Source organism: Scylla paramamosain, chromosome 27, assembly GCF_035594125.1.
Source record: "Scylla paramamosain isolate STU-SP2022 chromosome 27, ASM3559412v1, whole genome shotgun sequence".
In the NCBI taxonomy this organism is placed as follows: Eukaryota; Metazoa; Arthropoda; class Malacostraca; order Decapoda; family Portunidae; genus Scylla; species Scylla paramamosain.
Window position 1 is genome coordinate 5867631 of NC_087177.1, and position 22493 is coordinate 5890123.

General features: G+C 45.4%; 1 protein-coding gene and 1 long non-coding RNA gene across 9 annotated transcripts in view; one reads left to right on the plus strand and one right to left on the minus strand.

Moving 5' to 3' along the window:
- Positions 1 to 22493, plus strand: part of LOC135114080 (uncharacterized) — a 94651-nt gene that overhangs the window by 45922 nt on the left and 26236 nt on the right. For all 6 annotated transcript variants that reach the window (XR_010275205.1, XR_010275202.1, XR_010275201.1 and 3 more), the window contains one exon: positions 4763 to 4861. This is a non-coding gene — a long non-coding RNA (uncharacterized LOC135114080). The remainder of the gene's footprint in view (positions 1 to 4762; positions 4862 to 22493) is intronic.
- Positions 1 to 22493, minus strand: part of LOC135114077 (multiple epidermal growth factor-like domains protein 6) — a 165474-nt gene that overhangs the window by 43598 nt on the left and 99383 nt on the right. For all 3 annotated transcript variants that reach the window (XM_064029757.1, XM_064029758.1, XM_064029756.1), the window contains exons 3-5: positions 20836 to 20920; positions 19880 to 20540; positions 19577 to 19690 (exon numbers count right to left, since the gene is read on the minus strand). In XM_064029757.1, coding sequence (XP_063885827.1) covers positions 19577 to 19690; positions 19880 to 20540; positions 20836 to 20920 — 860 coding nt within the window. The remainder of the gene's footprint in view (positions 1 to 19576; positions 19691 to 19879; positions 20541 to 20835; positions 20921 to 22493) is intronic.

Here is a 22493-nt window from a genome sequence, read left to right on the forward strand (position 1 = left end):
CGGAATCAGTTAGTTAGTTTGACAATAATTGAGGTTATAGTCAACTAGTTTTGAGTAGTTTAGTGGCTGGTTATTTGATTCAGGGTATTTTAGGAAATTATATTGCTTGCTTGCTGTCGTTACCTAGGTCAAATTTTAGGGCAGGTTGGATAGTTGGTGTAAATTTAGTTTAGTTAGCTTGCTACAGGTAATTTAGGATCAGGGAGCGATTTTGGCATTTGAACAGATGAAAACCATAAAACGGATGAACGGATAAAGTGGGTGAAGATATGTGTGTGTGTGTGTGTGTGTGTGTGTGTGTGTTGGGTGGGGTGGTTTGTGTTGGTGAATGGGACTGAGATGAGGTTAGGGAGTTAGTGAGGTGGTGCTGCGAGTGTGGCTGACAGGGAGAAGAGCAAGGACGAGAGACGGGGAGAGTCATAAGACTGGTGGTGAACGATGGTTAGTGTTGATGGTGGCGTTGTCGTTCTTGTCGTCTTAGTAACAGCGGCAGTGGTCGTGAATGAAAGAAAACGTCATCAGCCTGATAACGAATGATCCGCTGCGTTCAGTGTAATCCGCCCAATCAAGGACAGATGAAACCTGAAAGTTGGATTGGCAAACTGGATTAGTGTATCCCTCAGAGTTACAATAAGATTAGCCCTCGCAGCTCCGGACCGCCCGCTCCGGGAGGACGCGATCACTCCAATATTGCGTCAAATTTCACCGCACGTATGAATCGGTTACTGGAAAAAACTGGTGCAGAATTTCATATTGGATATTTGTCAGCTGTACGTCAATGCGGGACGGTTGTTATATAATTCACGGCGTTTAGTCAAACTAAAATATATTTAAGTCGTTTCTGTATATCGTGCAGTACAAGCACGTAAAAATGTAAGATTTATATACCGACAGCATGTGATGTAATAGTGAGTAGAACGTAGCGTAACGGAAGCGAGACTGACAGCACAATCAAAATTTATACCAAATAAGATTTAAATAAAACGAGACTGTGTTGCTTTAGAAACTATATTATTAGTGGAAAATTGCTCAAATAGTATGTGAATCCATAATTGTTTTGTCATGGCTTTTCGATAGCGCTAATACTGATACGCTTTTATAACTAAAATATAACACTGCTCTTTTGTTTGTCAATTCCATACGCAACAAAAACAATATAGTACGTGCACAGCTTATTATAGTGCCGACCTCCGACGTGACAAGATACAGGCGACTGCAGTTGTTTTCCTTATTCTCTCACCACTCGGCCCCTTCCATCGTGCCCGAAGCTCAAGTTAGGGGAAGTGAGGAGAGAGGTTACAGACAACAAGGATAAGATGGAAAGAGGCTCCGAGGGACGAAGTAAGATTGAGAAAAGAAAGGTAAAACGTTTGCTGTTGGAGGGAGAGAAACGAGAAGAGTGACAGTGAAAGAGAATCTGGGAGTCGATGACGAGAAGAGAGAAAGAAAACAAGGAGGTAAACTTTTACGAGAATAGAAAGGGAAGGAGAATTTGGTGGAAGAAAGAGAAGGAAAGTTTAAGAAAACTCAGGATTCTTTTTTTGGCTGAAGTGAAAAAAAAGAAAAACAGAAACAGACAAGGAAGGGAGAAAGGAAAGACAGAACGGAGACAGGTGGTCGGGGGTGTAATTTTAGGCAAAACCAACTGACAGGTGTTTACGAAAAGCGCGAGGTGTTGAGTGGGTGTTAACAAGGTGCTTAGGGAAAGGAGGACGCTTTGGGGAGCCGAGGAAAGCAGTGGAAGAGGTGGGCTGAGTGGGTAGTCGTGTTTGACGTGAATTAAGAGGCCAGAGCGATGGTGATAGGACCCAGATGGAAATGCTATTGACAGACGACCTGGGCTGCCTGTGGAAGTGTTGAGAGAGGGAAGAGGAGAGGAGAAATGGAGGGCGAAGAACCTGTGTAGCCAATCACATCGGACAGATCCATCACGCTTCACACTCCCGTCTTCAACCCTCCCCGGCACCTGCCTGCCTTGCGACCGACCCATCAATATTGTGAGACGCTGAAAAGAAAAAAAGCCAGAGAGGGAGAGAGAGAGAGAGAGAGAGAGAGAGAGAGAGAGAGAGAGAGAGAGAGAGAGAGAGAGAGAGAGAGAGAGAGAGGGGGGGAACAGGAGGCAAACCAAGGCATTTCAGAAGGCACAAGAGAACAAGACTCTCTCGCTCGTAATTTTAACATTATCTTGACGCTAATGGACTGACCCACGCGTAACTCCGCCGCCCACAGGTTAAAGGCGGCTTGTTTTGGTGTATTATTTATTTAACATTATTTTGGGAACCGCGAATAAGCCAGGTGGAAGGTTGCATGTGGGGAGAAGGGAATACAGGTGTTGGTGGGGGTGTAAGGGGGAGGAGGGGATGTGTATCTAAAGGATGCTTATAGATTACATGAGAGAGAGAGAGAGAGAGAGAGAGAGAGAGAGAGAGAGAGAGAGAGAGAGAGAGAGAGAGAGAGAGAGAGAGAGAGAGAGAGAGAGAGAGAGAGAGAGAACTGTGGGACGGGAGATAGAGAAGAAAGACTGCTTGACATGTATAGAACCTAACCTCTGGCATGTATACTACTCTCTCTCTCTCTCTCTCTCTCTCTCTCTCTCTCTCTCTCTCTCTCTCTCTCTCTCTCTCTCTCTCTCTCTGGACCTGGCACACGGGCAAAATTGATAGTGCATTCCTTTCTAATAAAATTGTTCTAATTAATTATCAGCACACAGGGGCGCGCCACGCTCGTGTAGCAGGTCACGGCGCGTACTGACTCTCCGGAAACGATTTCACGCCGCACCGATTTCATTTAAGTTGATACGTTAAATATATTGCTTTTAAAAATGGCATAATTAATTCCACAGACAATAAAAAAGAGACAAAACATAACTAGTACATTGCTAAAAAAAGGAGCAGTGAAATATATTGTAGTCTCCCTTGGGTCTCCCTTGGCCAGTCTCGTGACACCATGAGCTTCAGCACCCACCGTGTTGATTGTAATGGACGAGGGAAGACCTCCACTAGGGCAACCCGATCCCCGGCCTCCCTGACATCCGACCCGCACAGCCACACGACACGCGATCGATACCCACTTGATTAGTCTTGCTGGGAGGACGACAGGGAGGGTCACTTGATCCGGTGCTTTCGTATAGATGTGAGGAAGCCGCAACACAGAGAGACAGGAGGAGTGAGCTGGTGGCATTGACTGGCAATAATGATGCAAGTATTGTGGTGATGTTCGTGAAAATTATCCTTGCTAAAACTTTGTAAATATAAGTCTAGTTAAATGCAAAACAGCTGAGTAAATACGAATTCTTTACTAAGCCTTATACTACTCCCACTCCGACAGTCCTTAATGTACTAGCTCGCCCTTCTTAAGCCTTACACGTGTGGCCAGGAAGGACTATCTACAGCTACACAAATATAACTCCTCCGGGTGTCACTCGGCAATGTAGGCAACGTGAAAATTATGTTTTCTGGTATACTGCCCGATTTATTTTAGTTTGAGTGTGGGATGTTGGTTTAGCTGCAATTAATGGGAGGCCGTGAGCGAAACGTTGCTGGTGCGTGGATGATGCAAGCTAAGAGCGGCTGAGGCGGTCACACAAATCACCTGCCTCCTGATGGGAAGGCCACGCCCACATGCACCATGGTGGAAGGAAGCAAGTAGGGAGCGACCACACCCCGTAGTTGATACAAGGGGAAGGACCACGCCCTCCCATCAAAATTAATCATTGAAGGGACCTCGTTAACTTATTGCAGCTGAATAATCATCATCATTGATACCAATCGCCTGCAGGACAAAACCTCCCAACAGTTTTTTTTTTTTTTCCTGCACCGTTCTGCTGTCCGTCAGTAGTCCATGCTAATTTTCTCATCTCCTGTCTGTCTTATTTTTCTTTCTGCCTATTCTGACAACCTAACTACGTAGCTATTTACTTACTGTAAATATCATGTTTAATACAGCCAGCCAAGTCTATTTCTTATTCATGGTTATCATCGTCTTAGTTACAAATAAAACCTGACAACATGCTGGTGTACGTTTCAAGGTCGTAACTATTTCAACACATTCATAAAGTTACAAGAATTTAATGAAAAAAGAGAGAGAGAGACCGAGTGGAAAGAATTGTCTCAGAGGGAAGCGTTGAATTAGAGGAAATGTTGTGTAGAGCGATGGGAATATGTGGAAAGAAGTGGCTGAGTGTAAAAAAGAGAACTAAAGGTGACTAAATGGTAGGAGAGCGCAGAGCAGAGAGAGAGAGAGAGGGATCTGGACGGGAAAGAGGATTGAGTGAGAAAAGCTGGCTTGCTAGGAAGATATGGGTGAGCAGAACAGAGGGCTCAGTGGAAAGAACACGAGTGGGAGAGGGGAGACAGGTTGGAGGGACACTGAGCAGTAGCTTCATAGTGAGTGTTAGTCTGATAATGATTTTTTGTCGAGTGGCCGAAAACTGATAATGTTGAGTGTTGATAATGTCGCGTGTTGCAGTACCGCTCATAAATATTTATTTTGGATTAGTTCATGTCCATTTATCACCGCCATTAACAGCATTGCCTCCATCACCACCACTACCACCACCTATGCATCTACCACCACGACCATCGCCATCACTAATGTACCATAAATACTCGTAACTGTATACATTTATCTGAACTACCACGTAATATTCATATCTTCAAGAGTCTTTACGATAACTTGAGTAACTGGCCACCACCACCACCACCACCACCACCCTCGTCTTGACATGGAAGTCTAACGCATCTTCTCTGTTTTTACTCTCCAGTGAACACTGAAGATTCCTTGGCACACGAGAGGAATTTCCTGTCCTTTGCATTTTCTCCGTCGCCACACGCTGCCTGCTTCTCACGGCCACCAAGCAAAGGTGAACTTTTTTTTTCTTTGGCGGGGGAAGCCTCTAACATCATAGATTATATATTTTTTTTTTTATAAGCACTATAAATTACTATAATTACGTTCTCTGTGAGTCTCATTATTATTTTTTTACCAACAAATGTGTGTGTGTGTGTGTGTGTGTGTGTGTGTGTGTTATGTAGGAGGGACACCGGACAAGGGCAACAAAATCCAATTAAAAAGAAAAAAAAAAAAGGCCCACTGAGATGCCGGTCCCCGAATAGGGTCCAAAGCGGTAGTCAAAATTTGAAGGATAAGTGTCTTGAAGGAAATTCAAGTCATAGGAAGGTGGAAATACAGAAGCAGGCAGGGAGAGCAAAAGTTTACCAGAGAAAGGGATGAATAAATGAAAAGGCTGGTTAACTCTTGCATTAGAGATATGGACAGAATAGGGGTGAGAGAAATAAGAAAGTCTTGTGCAGCGACGTGTGTGTGTGTTTAATGTTGGCTTGTTTGTTTGCACTTCCGTGCTTGAAATCCTAAATTAGTGATGAAAATCCAAAAGCGACAGCGTGTAATAAATAAGCAGAAAGTGTTCACCTTTCTCCTGGAGACAGAGGGTGCGGCACAGAGTGGTGTGTAAGGCCTAACGAGTGACGGAGCGGTGCGTGCAGGCTGTATCAAGTGTTTCCCGGCGGCGTGTGTGGCGACAGGTGGGAGGGCCATGCTGACATGGCTGCGTGCGGCGCTGCATGCACGCCTTCGCTTTCCTCACAGACTTCTTAGCCATTATTCGATAAGAGGCTCACCATCGCTGTAGGTCCATTTAGCCTTCCGGTGCAGCCGTCTGCTTCCCACAGCTGGCTGTCTAGACACCACGCCGCGGAATCACCCTGCAGCTTCCTGATGTTGCTGCTGAATTCGTTAACGTCCGAATTTGTAGAAAATAAGTGCAAAAAGTCTGTGAATCTGCATGATTGCTGTTTCTTTGCTTCCATATCAGCGGGGAGGAAAGTCAGTAGCCGCACCTTCAATAGCTGCCCCACCGTCTCACCCCTGCAGGCTGCGGAAACAATCTCTCCTCACTGGTAATGACTCGATGAGAGCAATATTCACTTTCAGCTGCAAATATTACTGACAAAAGAACTGTTTCGCACAACAGAGGAATTTTTAATCTCGGGTGCATCATTAACTACTTAACGTCTCGCTAAAAGGTAAACAGCGCGAGTCAGCGTTATCTGGAAAGCCATTTGGATACCGAAAGTGAGCAGTGTGTCGGGGAGGACAGGGAGTGCCAGGAGGCACCTCAGATGGGAGGCAATAATGACCTGCTAACCCACCCTCGGCGAGGAGACGAGGGGGAGAAGGAAAGAAATTGAAGAGAAAGAAAAAATGAGAGGTGAAGGGGAAATACAAGGAGATGACAAGTGAGAAGGAAGGAAAACAAGTCTAAAACACCAACATGACCGCCTTCACACCACGTCCCTCATTAAAAGGGAAACATGACAGAGAACAGTGAGTGGGCCGCAGGTAGAGGCTGATATGTGTCTGAAGATTAAGGAAGATGAAACGATACAAAAAAGTTCATAAGTCACTTCCGTGCTGGAGATGAACTGCAAATGTCGTGACACTCAAGACTCCGACGGTGCGCAGGAATCCAAGTCCGAACTTATGTGGCAGGTAACGAAGACCTCCAGGCGCCACAATGTTATCAAGGTATCACTCATTAAAAGATATTGGAAAGGGACGAAGTTTCGAGCGTTATACAGTCTGGCCGCTTCCGTCAACTCAGGTGGCTCCGGCGTGGTCACTATAGGCGCGGCACTGCACAGCAACACGTCCGCTGCCTCTGAACGTTGAGCAGCGTCTGCCACACCTACCCGGGCGTCACCATTACCACCTCCGCCGCCGCCGCCGCCACCGCCACCACAGCCGCCCTTCCCTGACCCCAGTATCCCACAGCCTCCCGGGCGCGGGTAGACAAACTGAGGGCCATTGTAGTAATACAGCTGGGCCGGCACGCGAACACATCAGGTGTGGAGGAAAGAAGGGAAGAATGTGCGTGTTGAAGGAAGACAAGTATGAATTATCCTCGAGCGCCGCATCACATCTGGGACTTTTCCTTTCCTCATAAGTCACATGGGTATTTCTTTTACCTAAGTAATTGCACGACTTTTTTACCATTATGATGAATTATCACTTGCTGCAGTTCTTAGCAATGCAAAGATTTTTTCTTCTGCCATTCTCTCTTTGTTGCAGAGTTTTGTACGCATAATCTCAATAAACAAATACATACGGTAACATTCTTGCTTAGCGACTGCAGCGTCTCTTGTTTTTTTTATTTTTTTTAGTTCTTAGTTTCTGAATTTATATGTGAAAATAAATCTGTAAATTCTCAAGTAAATTATAATGCATCCTACACGGCTGAGAGGAAGAGGAAAAATCTCTCTTTTAACACCCGCTGCTGTCAGTAATTCATGCGCCAGTGAGTCTGGATATTTAAAGAAGTTATTTTAGGGAGAGAGAGAGAGAGAGAGAGAGAGAGAGAAGGTGGTAGAAGCAACATTTACTCGTCTCGTCTAAACTTAGCGGCTTTTAACGCGGTGACATTAACGCTGTGAGCGCCATCAAGCACAGGAAGCATCACGGCAACTGTTCGACTTGGCTCCTGCTTCACCAGTTATTGGCAACCCTGATCACTGTTCGCGAGCTGTCCTCTCCCACCTTGCCGCGCCTCCACTTAACGTCTGTCATCTCCAGCAAGACGACTGCGGGTTTTTTCGTCTCCTGAGCTGGGATACCTTGCTGAGAGAAGCTTTCGTTAAAGTACCTAAAGGCGTGGATCACAGCGACGATAATATCAGAGAGCATCATTTATCTTCCTGTTCTGTGGAGTTATAGCCTGGGCTGTGTAAGGAGCAAGACTAACTGTTGAGCACTTCGTCATCAAGAGACACCCACCATCGGATGCTATCGCCGCTCGGGCAGCTGATAAGGTCTCCCCGGGAACGTGACGGGGAAGGATTGCACACTTCTACTGCCGTCATGAAAACACCGCAGGAAGGCTGACTCTCTGCCCCCTCACTGGAACAGGAGAAGCCTTTTGAGATTTGTTATTAACGCATTAGGCTGCTCTTACTGTGTGTGTGTGTGTGTGTGTGTGTGTGTGTGTGTGTGTGTGGTGAATAAATTGTCTATCTATCTGTCTGTCTGTCTGTATCTATCTATCTATCTATCTGTATCTATCTATCTATCTATCTATCTATCTATGTGTTTGTGTGGGGAGGATGTGTGTGTGTGTGTGTGTGTGTTTGTGTGTGTAGTGCAGTGTGATATTTCCTTTCCCTACAGTGGAGACGTGAGTGATAATGGTAATTACGATGACCAAGCACATACAAACACACACTGACAGATGCAAGGACAGTACAGTTGAGTGAATAACTAACAATGGCTGAATGAAGCTTCCTGGCATAATAACAAGCCTGTGTCTCGTGTGATATCCTGAATTGCTTTTTGTTTCGTCGATCATTGGAAACGTAATTGCTCTCATTATTCCTTGATGGTAAATATTAAATGTGATTATTACATTATTCATATTCTCATAATGTGGAATTCTATCTCTCACTTGTAGATTTTTTTTCGGCATAATGTTACACACTAGGCAATGAGACGGTTATTTTTGTTGTTCTTGGTAGTGGTGGTTTTGGTGGTGGTAGTACTGGTGCTTTTGTTGTTGTTGCTGCTGCTGCAGCTGCTGCTGCTGTTGTTGTTGTTGTTGTTGTTCATTTTATTGTTTATATTGTTGTTTATATTGTTGTATTATGAGTACATTCCCTTCATGTTATTGATGTTCAGGTTGATGGAGTTGTAGTAGAAACACACACACACACAAACAAACACTGCTCCACTTGTCATTCACCCCGTCACCTCGACACTCCTGCCTATGAAATTAACTGTGGCCCGGAGGGTGTCACCTGATGCCAAGTGACCGCCGTCGCCACTTAGGGCGAGACTCGCATAGCTTGGCCCGCGTGCTGACAGGCGGTGCGTCTCTCCAAGCAGAGGGTGACATGTACTAACTACCAGACTTCCTCCCTTCTTGTCTGTTTGTTATTATATCCTTTTATTCTCAGTAGCTTCCATTTTTTTCAACTTTGTACCCGTGTGTGTGTGTGTGTGTGTGTGTGTGTGTGTGTGTGTGTGTGTGTGTAAGCCTGCTCCATTAAGCGAATGAGGTGCGGAGTAACCAAAAGCCCATTCAAGATTGTAGGGTTTAATTAGAATAGAATGATACGTTAATTGCGGATGAGATTCGTGTGTGTGTGTGTGTGTGTGTGTGTGTGTGTGTGTATATATAAATAGATAGACTGATGTACATGGACATATTCATAAATAGTTAAATAGATAGATATTTATTTGCATTTATGAACGTAAAGATAAATATAGATACTTCAGTACAAGGACGTCAACACACACACACACACACACACACACACACACACACACAACCCAAACCAGCCAGCATAATGCATAGAAACACCATCACTCAGAAGATAAGACACAATCCACTACTTGATAATACAATAGGTACATTATCACGCATGCATGCACGTACAAACTCAATGAATATGCTAAACTGTTATTATACACCGATAAACAGCAAAATATATCTGAAACTCACAATCACAGAGGCACAACGCAAACTCATTACTACCAACACAGCAAAGCACCCCACTCTGCCACACTGACTCCTGGGGCGATCTCAGTCGAGGAACTAATATCACCTAACAAACTACAACAGAATCCAATCGTCCGTCCAACTTCATTTCTCTCTACCGCTGTGAGTTTGTCTGTCCATAGTGGCGGCGCTTATGACTTGCAAAAGGATCCCAGGACATCAGAGTCAGCCTTAGGGGAAAGCATGCATGGCCTGATCGAAGGAAGGGAGGCGAGGTGGTGAGCATTAGCCTCGGAAACGTAGGCGGGAAGTGGCGCAGGTCAAGGACGGGTGTGGTAGGATTGTGTGGTGCGGTGACGAGGGTTCTTAATGTAATGGTGCAATGTCATGAAGGGTATAGTGTGCGTGCGTACGTGCGTGTGTGAAATCCGATTGTGTTCTCCTTTCTCATTTTTATTCAACATTTGCATCTTTGTTTTGTCTGCACTTTATATTAGGTATGCGAATGAGGTACACACACACACACACACACACACACACACACACACACACACACAAAGTGAGTGCTTTACCCCGCAGGAGAATCGCATAAACACTGCTTGTATTAACCTTATGCAAATGCTCCTCTTTATTCCTCTCTGGGTCGGGTCCTGATGGGGTGGAACAGGGGTAGAGGGAGGGCGTGAGGAGCAGGGAAAGATGGCAAGGAGGGAGGGGGCTTGGGCAGGGAATGGAGGCAAGCGATGGCAAGGAGGGAGGGAGCTAAGGCAGGGAGTAGAGACAGGGAGAAAAGGTGGCAGGGTAGGAGGGATGACAAAGGATAAGTAAGAGGAGGGAGTAAGGGAGTAAATGCTTGGTGGAGGGCGTGGCTTAGAGGCTCCAGCATGGTCCGGCTAAACATGGAAGGGAGGCATTATGGGTCAGGCCACGGCAAGCGGTGTTTCTGCACGCACTGATTATGCTTGATATCCCTGAATGTTGGGATGGGCCCGTTACTCCTCTTGAGTGTTGAGTTCCTTTTTCCTGTTTTGCTTTTCGAAGTCGCTATTTGTTACGTAATTTTTTTTTTGCGTGCTTGGTTTGCTGGGGCGTTTTGTGTATCGACAAATTGTTGTGATATATATATATATATATATATATATATATATATATATATATATATATATATATATATATATATATATATATATATATATATATATATATATATATATATATATATGTGTGTGTGTGTGTGTGATGATTTGTAACTGCAAGAAATTGTGTCTGTGTAAGAGAGAGAGAGAGAGAGAGAGAGAGAGAGAGAGAGAGAGAGAGAGAGAGAGAGAGAGAGAGAGAGAGAGAGAGAGAGAGAGAGAGCATCGACAACTAAAATATAAATGTGAGATTTTTCTGTCGCTAAATTAGTGTGTGTGTGTGTGTGTGTGTGTGTGTGTGTGTGCGTGCGTGTGCGTGTTCATGTGTGTGTGTGTGCATGTGTGTGCGTGTGTGTACATGCGTGCGTGCTGGTGCGGGCTTATACGTATATTTTCATACGACCTAAAAATATGGCAAAAAAGTACATTTGTAATTACCAACTAACACATTGGAGTTATTTATATGACAAGCAAATCCTCGAACATGGACCGGGATATTTCATGTGATTGTATTTATAAAGCATGTTAGCGTCAATTTAGTAGACAATCAATTTATTATCCAAATAAATATCAACTAAATATATAATGTGCAGGAATAAACGAGTCTCTCCTCGAAGATAGTTTGTTGCTAATTCTACGGAAGCAACCATCCCCTTTTCACCCAACTTCGTATATTTTCAAAGCGGTTCAGGTATTCATTGAGTCCTACTCCACTGCGTGCTACATACTGCCGGTAATGAATGTCTCTATGAATTGCAAATGTTGAAAATGCACTCGCTTTGAAGTCTTTTCGAGCCTCCCTTGAGTATATTCAGAGAGAGAGAGAGAGAGAGAGAGAGAGAGAGAGAGAGAGAGAGAGAGAGAGAGAGAGAGAGAGAGAGAGAGAGAGAGAGAGAGAGAGAGAGAGAGAGAGATTGATTCAAGTCAATAAGGTATTTTTACAATGACGAGGAAGAGAAAAAGGAGGAGGAGGTGTAAGAAGAGAAGGGGAGGAGGAGGAGGAGGAGGAGGAAAAAAAAGAATGAAGAAGTGGAGGAGGAGATCGAAAGCAAGAATTAGTGAAACAGAATAAAAAAAAAAAATAGCAGACTTAACTGACGGAGAGAGAAATAGGTAATGAGTCATACAATTATTAGAAACCCACCACTGTTGAATTCCTCCGTCTTGGGAGAATCACTGTAAAATTCACTGACCTTCTCGAACCAGGAGCTCATAAATCAAGCACCACCTCATGACCCCAAGGCCTCGATCCCCAAAGGGGACTAGACCTTGATCTCATGAATCGGGACACCACTCATGATCTGCGAATCAAGTCAGTGATCTTTTTATGTATGTTTAGTTGTGCTTTTCATTCTCCTCCTCGCTGTCATTGCCTGGAGTGGAGGACAATATTATCTTGCTCTGAAATATGTCTTGTGATTATGAAAGGCAGTGCTGAGGGTAATAGATATAGATTGCCGCATGAATAGATGGATAGATAGGTAGATAAATAGATAGATATATAGATAAGAAGATAGAAAGGATACAAAGAAAGAAATGAAGGAAGGAAGAAAAAGAAAGAAGGAAAGAAGGAATGAAAAGCAAAAATACAACAAAAAAAAGGAAAAGGAAGGAAAGAATGAAGGAGAGAAATGAAGGAAGAAGGAAAGAAAGATAGACTGATTTTTGGCGTCACAACAACAAGAATATCATAGGAAATACTGGAGTCATGGTTATATTTCGTCAGTAACAAGGAGATTTCAATAATATATAAATGGATGTCTACATGTGGATCTCTTTACTTTAACTTGATCATTAGCGTCGTTTTTCCGCCGCCGATTTTCATTTCCATATCGAGATCATGAGGAGATTTTGTCAGCGAGCGTAAAAGTACAACGAGTTCTGATTAATGAAGAAATGGTGGACGTCTGGCCGTGTAGCTCTATTATTGTCTGATCATTAGCGTCACTTTTCCTGCCGATTTTCATTTGTTTTTCCGTGCGTGTTCCAGCTCCTCCCAGCCCCACCCCGCCCCACCCCGCCCCGCCTCCCTTGTGCTGGGATGAGAGGGAATGTAAGTGAACAGCGAGTTTCTAATTAGTAATGTATTAAATATAGAGAAAATAACTTGAGGTGGTGATTATTGTATCGAGGAAACGCGGACAGGTGGTAATTACCTCACTGATAAAGGTGCCTTAATGGGAGATCATTACCGCATTTATGAGGGCGTCGTAATAGATGGTAATTTTTGCTTTGGCTCTCCCTTCCCCAGGCAGGAAACGAGCGCCAACTGGGGAAGTGTGTTCTGGTAAACACAACACTCGGCTACATGCGTTCTAAAAGCCAAGTAAAATTTCTGTTGCCTTTAAGCAAAGTGGTTTTACTTGTCTAATTTTGCTTAATTTTTGCACTCCCCCCTTGACTACGTGCGAAAGAAAAAAGCAAAGCAAAATTTTTGTTCACTGTAAGCGAAGTGATTTCACGTACCTAATTTTGCGTAATTTTTGCGCAGTCTCCCCTTCACGGTTACTTTCTCTTCCATGCCCCGAACTCGTCCGTGTTTGACTCCCACCCATTCATTCCCACTTCACTTCGCGCGTAAGTTATCCTTCCCTGTCTTATAAAAATTCATCAGCCGACGCATCTTGAGCCGAAAATTAAAACCGTACCCGTGGTAATGTATGACCGCCATGATGCCTAACAAAGGTGTCTGCCTCTTAAGCCCGGACCTGCACATACAAGGCCGCTAATTATATACACAAGCGTTCATATTGCACACGTACTCTTTCCAGGTCCGCCTCGTTCACAATAAATCGACTTGCGAGATCTTGAAGTCGTGTTGTATCGATCCTGCTTAGTTTGGTCATCGCTTCCATTCTTGCCAAGGTCCTCACGCTCCTCCGCTAACCACAAACGAGCCATTACTTGAGTCTCGACGTGGAGGAATTGACGGATTTTGGTTAAGTTCCCGCTGCGTTGAGGAGCATGGCAGGTTGTATAGCTGAGTCCCCGGCTGCGGCTTTTTTTTGTGTGTGTCTCGCTGCCTAGACGAGACGATTCTTCCTTCCCACCGCTGCCTTAACCCTTGAGAGGTTGGGCGCATCAGGTCCTCTGCCTTATATGACGCGTGGTTTGTGATGGGGATATACGACCCAACCTGCCCGCCAGTCTGTCTGTCTTGGGGCTCCTCCCTTACCCCACCCACCACACACACACACACACACACACACACACATCGCCTGCCTGTTCCTCTCCTTAACGCCTGCCTGTGTTTTTGTCCCAGGCATCTGTCTAGTACTTGTCTGTTTTTTGCCTCATCACTGCCGTGGCCCCGGGATGTGATTCATAACACCCACACGCTCGTTATCAGCCGCCGGCACCGCAGCGTGAGTGAGGCGGCCTGGGCTGTGTGTTATTCCTGCGTACTCGGCAATTTTAAGGACGCGTGCCAGTGTGCCGTAACCAGCACCCCAGCCAGACGATTTATTACAACGACCACCCCAACACGAGACAAACACGACCACCCGAGTACAGCTTTGCGAGTCGTTAAATCCACACTGACTCTGGCCGCCGCTGCCACCCGCCTCATAGCAGGGTTGGGTGCCAAGGAATACATGGTAGGGTGTGTGTCTACGGCCGCGCAAGGAAGGATGAGAGGAAGGGAAAGAGGAAGGAACGGTAAGAAGAAAGAGAGGAAAAGAAACGGAAGGAGGAGATGAGACGCTAAGGCAGGGAGGGAGGAAGGGAGGAAGGGAAAGTGAGCAGCTTAGACGGTGCTTTTTGCCAGCCCTGAAGTGTGATGAGAAGTGGCGTCACCGAGCGAATAAGAGGAGGTAAGTGATACGCGTGTGTGGGCGGTGCCGCGGGGACGAGGAGGAAGCGGAGGGTGAGGATAAAGGAAGGACGACTAGGGTAACGGCTTAAGACTGTCTGGAGAGAAATATACTTGACTGATTCTGCTGTTAAATACCACTTGTTTTCCTTGATTTATTTTTCTTGTTACGGGACTGGAAGTTTGATAGTGTGCAGCGCTGCTTTGGGAGGTGCGGTAAGAAGCTCCACAAGGCATGGCGTGCTAAGCCTGTGCAGTAGACAATGGTATAACATATTGCCAGGGTTTGTTGGGCGCTGGGAGGTGAGGGAGAGGGATGGGGTATATTTATGACGCTGCTAATGGAATGTTTTTGCCTGGTGGAAGTTTCTTCGGCCTTAATGTGTTTTGAGTATTGTGTTTCGTTGTGTTTCCCTGGTATGTGGGTACTACATCAACGTTTCTGTGGTTTGGGTGGTTGAAAGGGATTAAGTGCCAATGATTGTTACACGGGTTTAGTAGCTATAAAAGTAGTAGTAGGAGTAGTAGCAGTAGTAGTAGCAACAACAACAACAACAACAATAGCCGTGATATTTTTGGATTTGAGGCCACATACTGTCAGTTCAGGCTAGTGAAGAGCACGCATGTGAAGCTCAGAGAACGATTCCATTGAGACTCGTGAGATTTACTACCATCGCTCCACTTCCCTCACTGTTCTTGCTGGTGATCTCAGTGGTGGCGGCGTGCCTTGCGTATGGGATGACATTCCTGGCGGTGGTTGTAACGGCGCTAATGTCCATTGTTACGTCACTTAAGGGAGCTAGTAACATTCCATCAACTTAGGGATCAAGAACAGTGTGTGTAAAATATTTCTTTGACCTCGTGTCCTACATAGATAACCTCACGCTCTGTAACATGCCAGAATATACTACTTACAGCTACTCAGGTTATTTTTCTTCTGTTCTTTTTCTGTCACGTCTTTTTCCCGACCACTTCCTCCCAATCTCGTGCCTTCACCATCACCATTCGCTCTTAACCACACGAAACAGGCGCAGACCGATTGCTTCCTGGTCATTTGGTGTTAATTGGAGACATCTCGTCTTGACTGGGGTGCGGGAAAAGTCTCTTCCCTTTCAACAAACTCCGATTCATTAGGGAAGATGGTTTTAATTCAATGAGAGTGGTTGGAACGCTCGCTACTTTAAGTTTCATAGCGCCAGGTATTTACGATTCATTCATCTTCTTTAACGTTGCATCCGCTGCATTCCAAGCTCTCCAACCTCGTTTATGCATTCAGCACCCATCTCACCGGGATTTGGATGTGCTTCTCGTATACCACCAAGCAGTGGCGTGGCTGCTGCAGGTCTGCAAGGCACGCCGCTGAATCATGACAAGGATGAGTCGCGGTGACAGTTTAAGGCCGCGAAGGAGCCACCAACAGCTGGAGGCCGCTGAATTATGTAGCCTTGCCCTTGTTTTGAGAGCGAGGAGGGAGAGGTACAGAGAGAGAGAGAGAGAGAGAGAGAGAGAGAGAGAGAGAGAGAGAGAGAGAGAGAGAGAGAGAGAGAGAGAGAGAGAGAGAGAGAGAGAGAGGGAAATTTCTTTCTCTAAACAAACATGCATGCAGAGACAAAAATATGAACTCGTAAACGGAGAGCGGAAAAATATTCGGTCTTTAGTAAAGTTTTCAAGGAGTTACTCAAGACAAACACCTAGACCTCCACTGAGTCTTGTGTCCACCCAGTCTTAATGAAGTATCAGTAAATCACGGAAGCAAGGGAGAGACCAGGAATACATATCAGGACTGTATTTTACCTGCCAGCAGAGAGGAGAGGCGAGGACCGTGTAAGATTTTGTAGCTAAACCACTATACGAATACTTATGCCGCTCTGAGAAATCCCTCTTGCTCCTCTCAATTCCCTTGCCATTTTCCCCTTCTAGCATTCTCTTCCTTACCCTTACCATCTTCCGCTACTCTTTTAACCCTGCCATGCCAGCATCTCTCCTCCTTCCACGTGTCTTTTCCCACGCTATTCCCTGCAAGAATAGCGGCTCGTCACGTTTCATTGGCTTCCGCAGCGCTGGTACGTGGATTTCGTGTGCTTATTTTGCTTATGCATGCGTAAACCGTGCGTGTGTGTGTGTGTGGGGGGGGGGGGAGGGTGGCGGGAAGGGAGGGGGGGCTAGCGATGTTTGGTTGTGTAAACATCGCTGGTGCATATAAGCTGTAAACATTTATGTACGCAGATGAAATATGCGCGATGTGCATATTTCATGTTTCTGTCCGTCAGTTTTAAAGTGAATCACAATACTGCATTTGAATTTGGCACACAGTAAAAATAGTCGTATTTTCTTGGTACAGTTAGTGATCGCCAACTAGAGTGGCCTTCAGCCTGGCAAGAATCAGCACACAACAGTTGCTCTAAGAAGCGCCTATTGTATCCCTTGGCTATTTTTACTCGTTGATTTTTTCCTCAAAAACTCCATGGAGTGCAGGCACCGCACGGGGTTGTCAGGGGGTATGAATCTCCCTAGAAATAAAGTGCGACAGGAAAAGTATAAATAATTGGATAGTTATCGTCCTATCCGTCACTATTACAAGCTTCCGCCGCGAGGGTGGGAGGGGCGTGAGGTAAGAACCGTCTTCCTGAGATGGTGGAGCCCCGGGGAGGGGAGCAGACCACCTCATAGAAAATGGACAGAGCAGGGGAGGCTTACGGATACTACGTAATGAAAAATAAGTCTAGTTTCTCTTTGTTTCGTCTATTGAAGCCTTCCCTCCGGCTTAGAATAACAAATTGGCGTCGAGAGAAACACGTCCAGGGAGGAGCTCGAGGTCTGGGTGTCTATTACATTCTAAGTAACATTTTTCCTAGTATAGGTATGTGCTCGTTTGCTTAATGCCGCCGCTGTAACGCTGAAATATCCCAGGCACGGTTCAAAACAGGGATAGAATTAGTTATGATGATCAGAGTACTCGTCTGTTTGTCTTCCATGAAATTATAATCAAGAAATGGAGGCTCATAGGGAAACCCAGGGGAAGCAAACTCTGGTGGCCTGAGTGTCATGATAAGCATTGTGTTCTGTTTTCATCCACCGTCTCTCCAGAATTCAGAAACAAATACGATTAGTATTCGATAAGATCAGATTTTACCTTGCCGATCTGAACTTCGATTTCTGTTTAGTATATTATAGTGATGGGACTATTATCCGCACAGTAAGGCACGTAATCCCCATATCGGATACTGATATAGTAACTACTCCTATAATTTAGCTACAGACAAAACTCTATATAATATACACCATAAATCTTCTTTTTTCATTCCCCTATTAGTTAATTTCGTTGGTCAAGTCCCATTTCTCCTCCCTTCTCGAGTTTATTCAACCACACACAAGCGAAGGAAAGACACGTTGACGTCCTGTCAGATGTCTCCTTGATAGCATAGCCGCCTTGTCCAGAGTGTAGAGACCCATCCCTCCCTCCCCCCTCCCTCATATCTCCCCCACTATTTTTCTTGTGTCTTACCTCATTCGGCCTTCACTGCCCACACGATTCCTGCCTACTTACCCTGCCAGTATTCATTCTCCAAGACGTCTCTGCTCTTGAGTCCCCTTTGATGAGGTGCATTGGTTTACATTGCTGTTAGTTAAGACTTCGGTTTGGTGCTATTTACAGGCTCTCCCGGGAAACTGTTCTTGTGTTTTGATGACGTGTTTCCAAAAGCAAATTTGCATGTTGATTGTTGCTTTATGTTGCATGTTGTAGAGAGAGAGAGAGAGAGAGAGAGAGAGAGAGAGAGAGAGAGAGAGAGAGAGAGAGTGTGTGTGTGTGTGAGTGACCTGTGTTCGTATGTACGTATATGCCTGCGACACTCTCTCTGTCTTTCTATATCTGTTCCTTTCTATGGCTGCATCTCTATCAATAACCGGCGTCTAAAAAGGGAGGATGAGTGTCTCTTTACAATGACCTTTGCACACCGAACCGTCAAGCCTCCTCTCACTTTCGCCTCGCCTCGCCTCGTTGCGGTCAAGAGCAATTTATCTCCGTGAATCGTGACGGCGACGCTGGACTGACCACAAGGATTACCGGGGACACGAAACCTTGGACCTTGTGTTATAGCAAGTCATATAGATCAATAGCTTACATTGTCACGCTGCATTCCCGACTGAGTGGGCGTGCAGGATCCTCCTCGTGATGTGTTTACTTTATGCTGCGTCAATTTGCTTGGGGCTAATGTGTGTTTTAGATGTGTTACGTTTTATGGGTTGATATCTCGGCCAGAGTACTTGGTTGGAGTGGCCAATTTTCCTGGGGCAGACGTGGTGGCGGCTCGGCGCGGCGCGGTGTCGAGTGTGTGGTGGCAGTGTGAGGGAACTGTGTGTGTGTGTGTGTGTGTGGGTGTTTGGTAAGTGACTTTGACACGTGCTAGCCAATCACTTACTTGCATGACATCACTATTATTATTACTGTTTATTACTATTATTATTTTTAGTATTACTGTTATTTATTATTGTTATTATTTTCTTTTTATTATCATTATTATTGTAATTATTATTATTGTTATTCCCTGTTGTTATTTTGCTGTTATTGTTATTATTATTACCATCATCATCATGTAAGATTTAATATAAGACCATTCAGTTTCACATGTCAAATCTTTCTTCTATAGTTAATAGCATCCTGAAGCTTCATTTCCGCGCCGATAGAGGACAGATCCGCCTTGACCCGCTACTAAGATGACAGTTCGGGCGTGTCTTCAAGGGCGTGAATGAAGAGTTATGTCCTTCAAAGGGAGAGTTTGAGGAAGCTATCCGTTTAGAAAGAGAGCGCGACATCCTCTCTGCCGGGAAGATCAACTTACTCATGAATTGACAGTTGGATAAGTCGTGAAGAAGCTGACGTTGGAAAAATAATGGTGATCTATAAAATATGAGATTCGAATGTCCACTCTTTTTGGTGTTCCTTTTTTGTCATATTCGGCCGTGTGTCTTTATGAGTTTTTTTTTTTTTTTTTTTTTTTTTTGGCATTCCCAATAGGGCTGTACCGCTATAGCCTTGAGGCGTCAAGTGCCGGCACGAGGCTCACAGGAACGTTGGTTTACGTAGCCACGCCTGACTCATTCATCCTTCCTCAAACTTACCGTAGGATGTGCTGACGACGCCTTCCTTCTCTGTGCCTTGAGGGTGGAGCACCTGCGTCAGGTCCTTGCTTGGTCGCTGTCCCTCCCTGCCGGTTCCTCGCTCGCCTCCATTTTCTGTAGACAAGATTGAATTCACCTCAAGTAGTAAGAATGAAGCAGCAGCGTGAACTTACAGTTCCTGATTGCATGTTAACTCATGATAAAACAATATGCAATCTACAAAATATCTAAAAGTATGCAGGCCATAACAGCCAGGGTGGTCCGTCACCCGCCCTGTAATCCGCCATGTAATCTGCCACTTACCGCCCGTCAGGATGATGGTGTAGCTGTAGGCGTCGTACTTAGTCTCATTGTCGTTGCCGCTGCTGTAGTGGTAACGATTGTTGTTATTACCATTCTCGTAGATTGTCTCGGCCTGCACGTCCGCGTCCCGGCTGGTGAGGGAGCGGAGCCTCTGGCGGCGACGGTGGTGATGGCTCCGTCGGCCTATGGAGCCTTTCGTTCCGTCGTGGTAGTGTCGCCTACGGTGGCGTCTGGTGTGTGCCTTTGAGTTCCTCTGGTGTCTGAATCTTCTGGGTTTTGAAATATCCAAGGGGGAGTCGCTTTTATCTTCCTTCGTTGCTGGGAAGTGGTCGGATAAAGCAGGCGACACAAGACTCTTCGTCGGTTCTTTCTTTTTTGTCAGCAGAGCGCGGTGAAACTCCTCAGAGCTGTTACGAAGATCGTGCGGGTAAGAAGTCGGCGGTTGATCCTCTGCTGCCGTGCCCTCCTGCTGACGGCGGGGATCAGAAGAGTTGTGCCTTTCCTGGGCGGAGTCGACAAGCCGAAACACCTTCCCTTCGTGGGTTATCTCTATACTTCCATTTTCGGGAGTATTCGTGCTCCTAAATCGGCAGTCTTCGTCCTCTCCATTTCCCTCGCGTTCCTGTTGACGATTTTCTCTCTCTCCCACGGCGTCTTCGTTCTGAAATAACAATTTGAAACATGTGAAACATTCACTTGTGGCTGAAAGAACTTTATGAATTTGATATCTAATGCAGCTTGCCCATACGAAGCAAAGGTTTTCAGGCAGATAAGATAAATAGCTTTGTGTCATGGCATAAAATCATGATGTTTTAACCAAATCTGAAAACTAGTTTTTAGATGCTCTCAGAGATATAGCAAAAAAAAAAAAAGGTAAGATAAGAGATCGCATGTTGATATCGTGTCTCCCATTCACATTAAGATTCAGCCAGAGGGACAGTCAACAAAACACTCACCGTTCTCGACCATCCGGGGCAACAGTCCAGCAGGGTCTGAGTTCGCTCTTCCTGCTTTTCTTGGTACAGCGTTCGGTACAGCGTCCTGCGGGGAGAGGGAAGAGGCGGTCAGATGTCATCACCCGCGAACACTACCCACTCACCTCAACACCTTGCCCGGCTTTCCTTTATAGACAAAAAGGAGGCGAGGTGTTGAGGTTATCAGGTTGCTCTACTACTATTGCACCTCCTCCTGCTACTTCCCGTCTTTCACTCGTACTTACCGCCGTAAATATGTGAATGCTGACGGGTTCTTTGAAAGGAAATATCCATACATGGCTTTTGTTATTCTGTTGTGTGGTGATTGATAAAGTAATTCATATTTGTGGAGATTACGAACACCAGCGGAGAGAAAATAAGGAGATATTAAGGGAAGATTCGGTGTCCTTTTGAGGGAACCATCCATACGGGGCTTTATGTTTCAGATGTGTGGAGATTACAAATAGCAAGTGAGGAGCAGATGTGTACGGTTCTCACTTAGGAAGAGGTGTACGGTTCTCACTGAGGAAGCGACAAGGGAAGGCTCTGCGGGCTAAGAGCGGATGTGGAGGGGGAAGAGAAGCGTTATCGCCTTACATGTACTAATCGGTTGTTCCTTACACCTCCGTAAAAGGGAAATTTAATTAACGTACTTGAGATGTATGTTCACTTGACTGATATTCTCAAGTGCCATAAATAATCCATAATTAGCAAGCGATTTGCCTTCACGATGTCGCCTGAGTGAATGGACGGAGGGTCACGCGGGTTGCTGAGTGAATGCTATACTTAGATTCTACATAAGCCAGCGAGGACTCTCTTCACCTGTTGCACGTGTTGGTGGCAGGAGAAACAGTCCACAGAAATAAAGGTATGCTGTCTAAGCTTCAACTCAATACATGCTTCAATAATACCAGTGCCCCTCCCTGGTCTCATTTCATTTTGTATATCCTGTACACGATTGCTTCTTCCCTCCTCTCATTGTTGTCCCTTGTATTGTGTCTCTCATGTGCGCCATTATCTTCGTATTAAGTGGAGCGATATTCTTATAATGATGCTCTCCAGCGTCTGCAGTTATTGTGGTTAATTTCCTCTTCTATCTCATTTTGTCTCATTTTTCTCCGTGTATATCCTCCAATATACTGTTTAATTTATCACGCTTTTTTTTCTTCCTCGTCCTGATTAATTTCATGAACTCTTTCGTATCCCAGCATCCATCGTTTCCCGAAAAGAGGTCTTTGTCTCCCTGTTATGCTCCACTACGCTTGCTCGCATACAGGAAAAAAAAAAGTGAACGTGGGCGCCACAAATTACCTACTACTTCTCACCGTTTCCTTAAGTTTTCACAGATTACCCGTAATTTTCATCGGGACATATACGTAAGTCTCGCGCCGTAAGTATGGGTTTAGAAGTAACGTAACCATATGGCTCTTATACTCGGCGGTGGGAGCACGCCTTTTAAGGGGACGGGATGTATAAAAATACATTATACCCTTCTGCGAGGTCCCGTGTAGTAATTACGAAGGCAGGGGTGGGCCGCGGGGCACCGCTGAGAACACAGTGAAAGTGGTGGGCCAGGGGAGCGTCTGTCCTTCCAGTGCCGCGCGTCGTCCAGGCTTGGCGGGCGTCCTGAGATTAGTGAT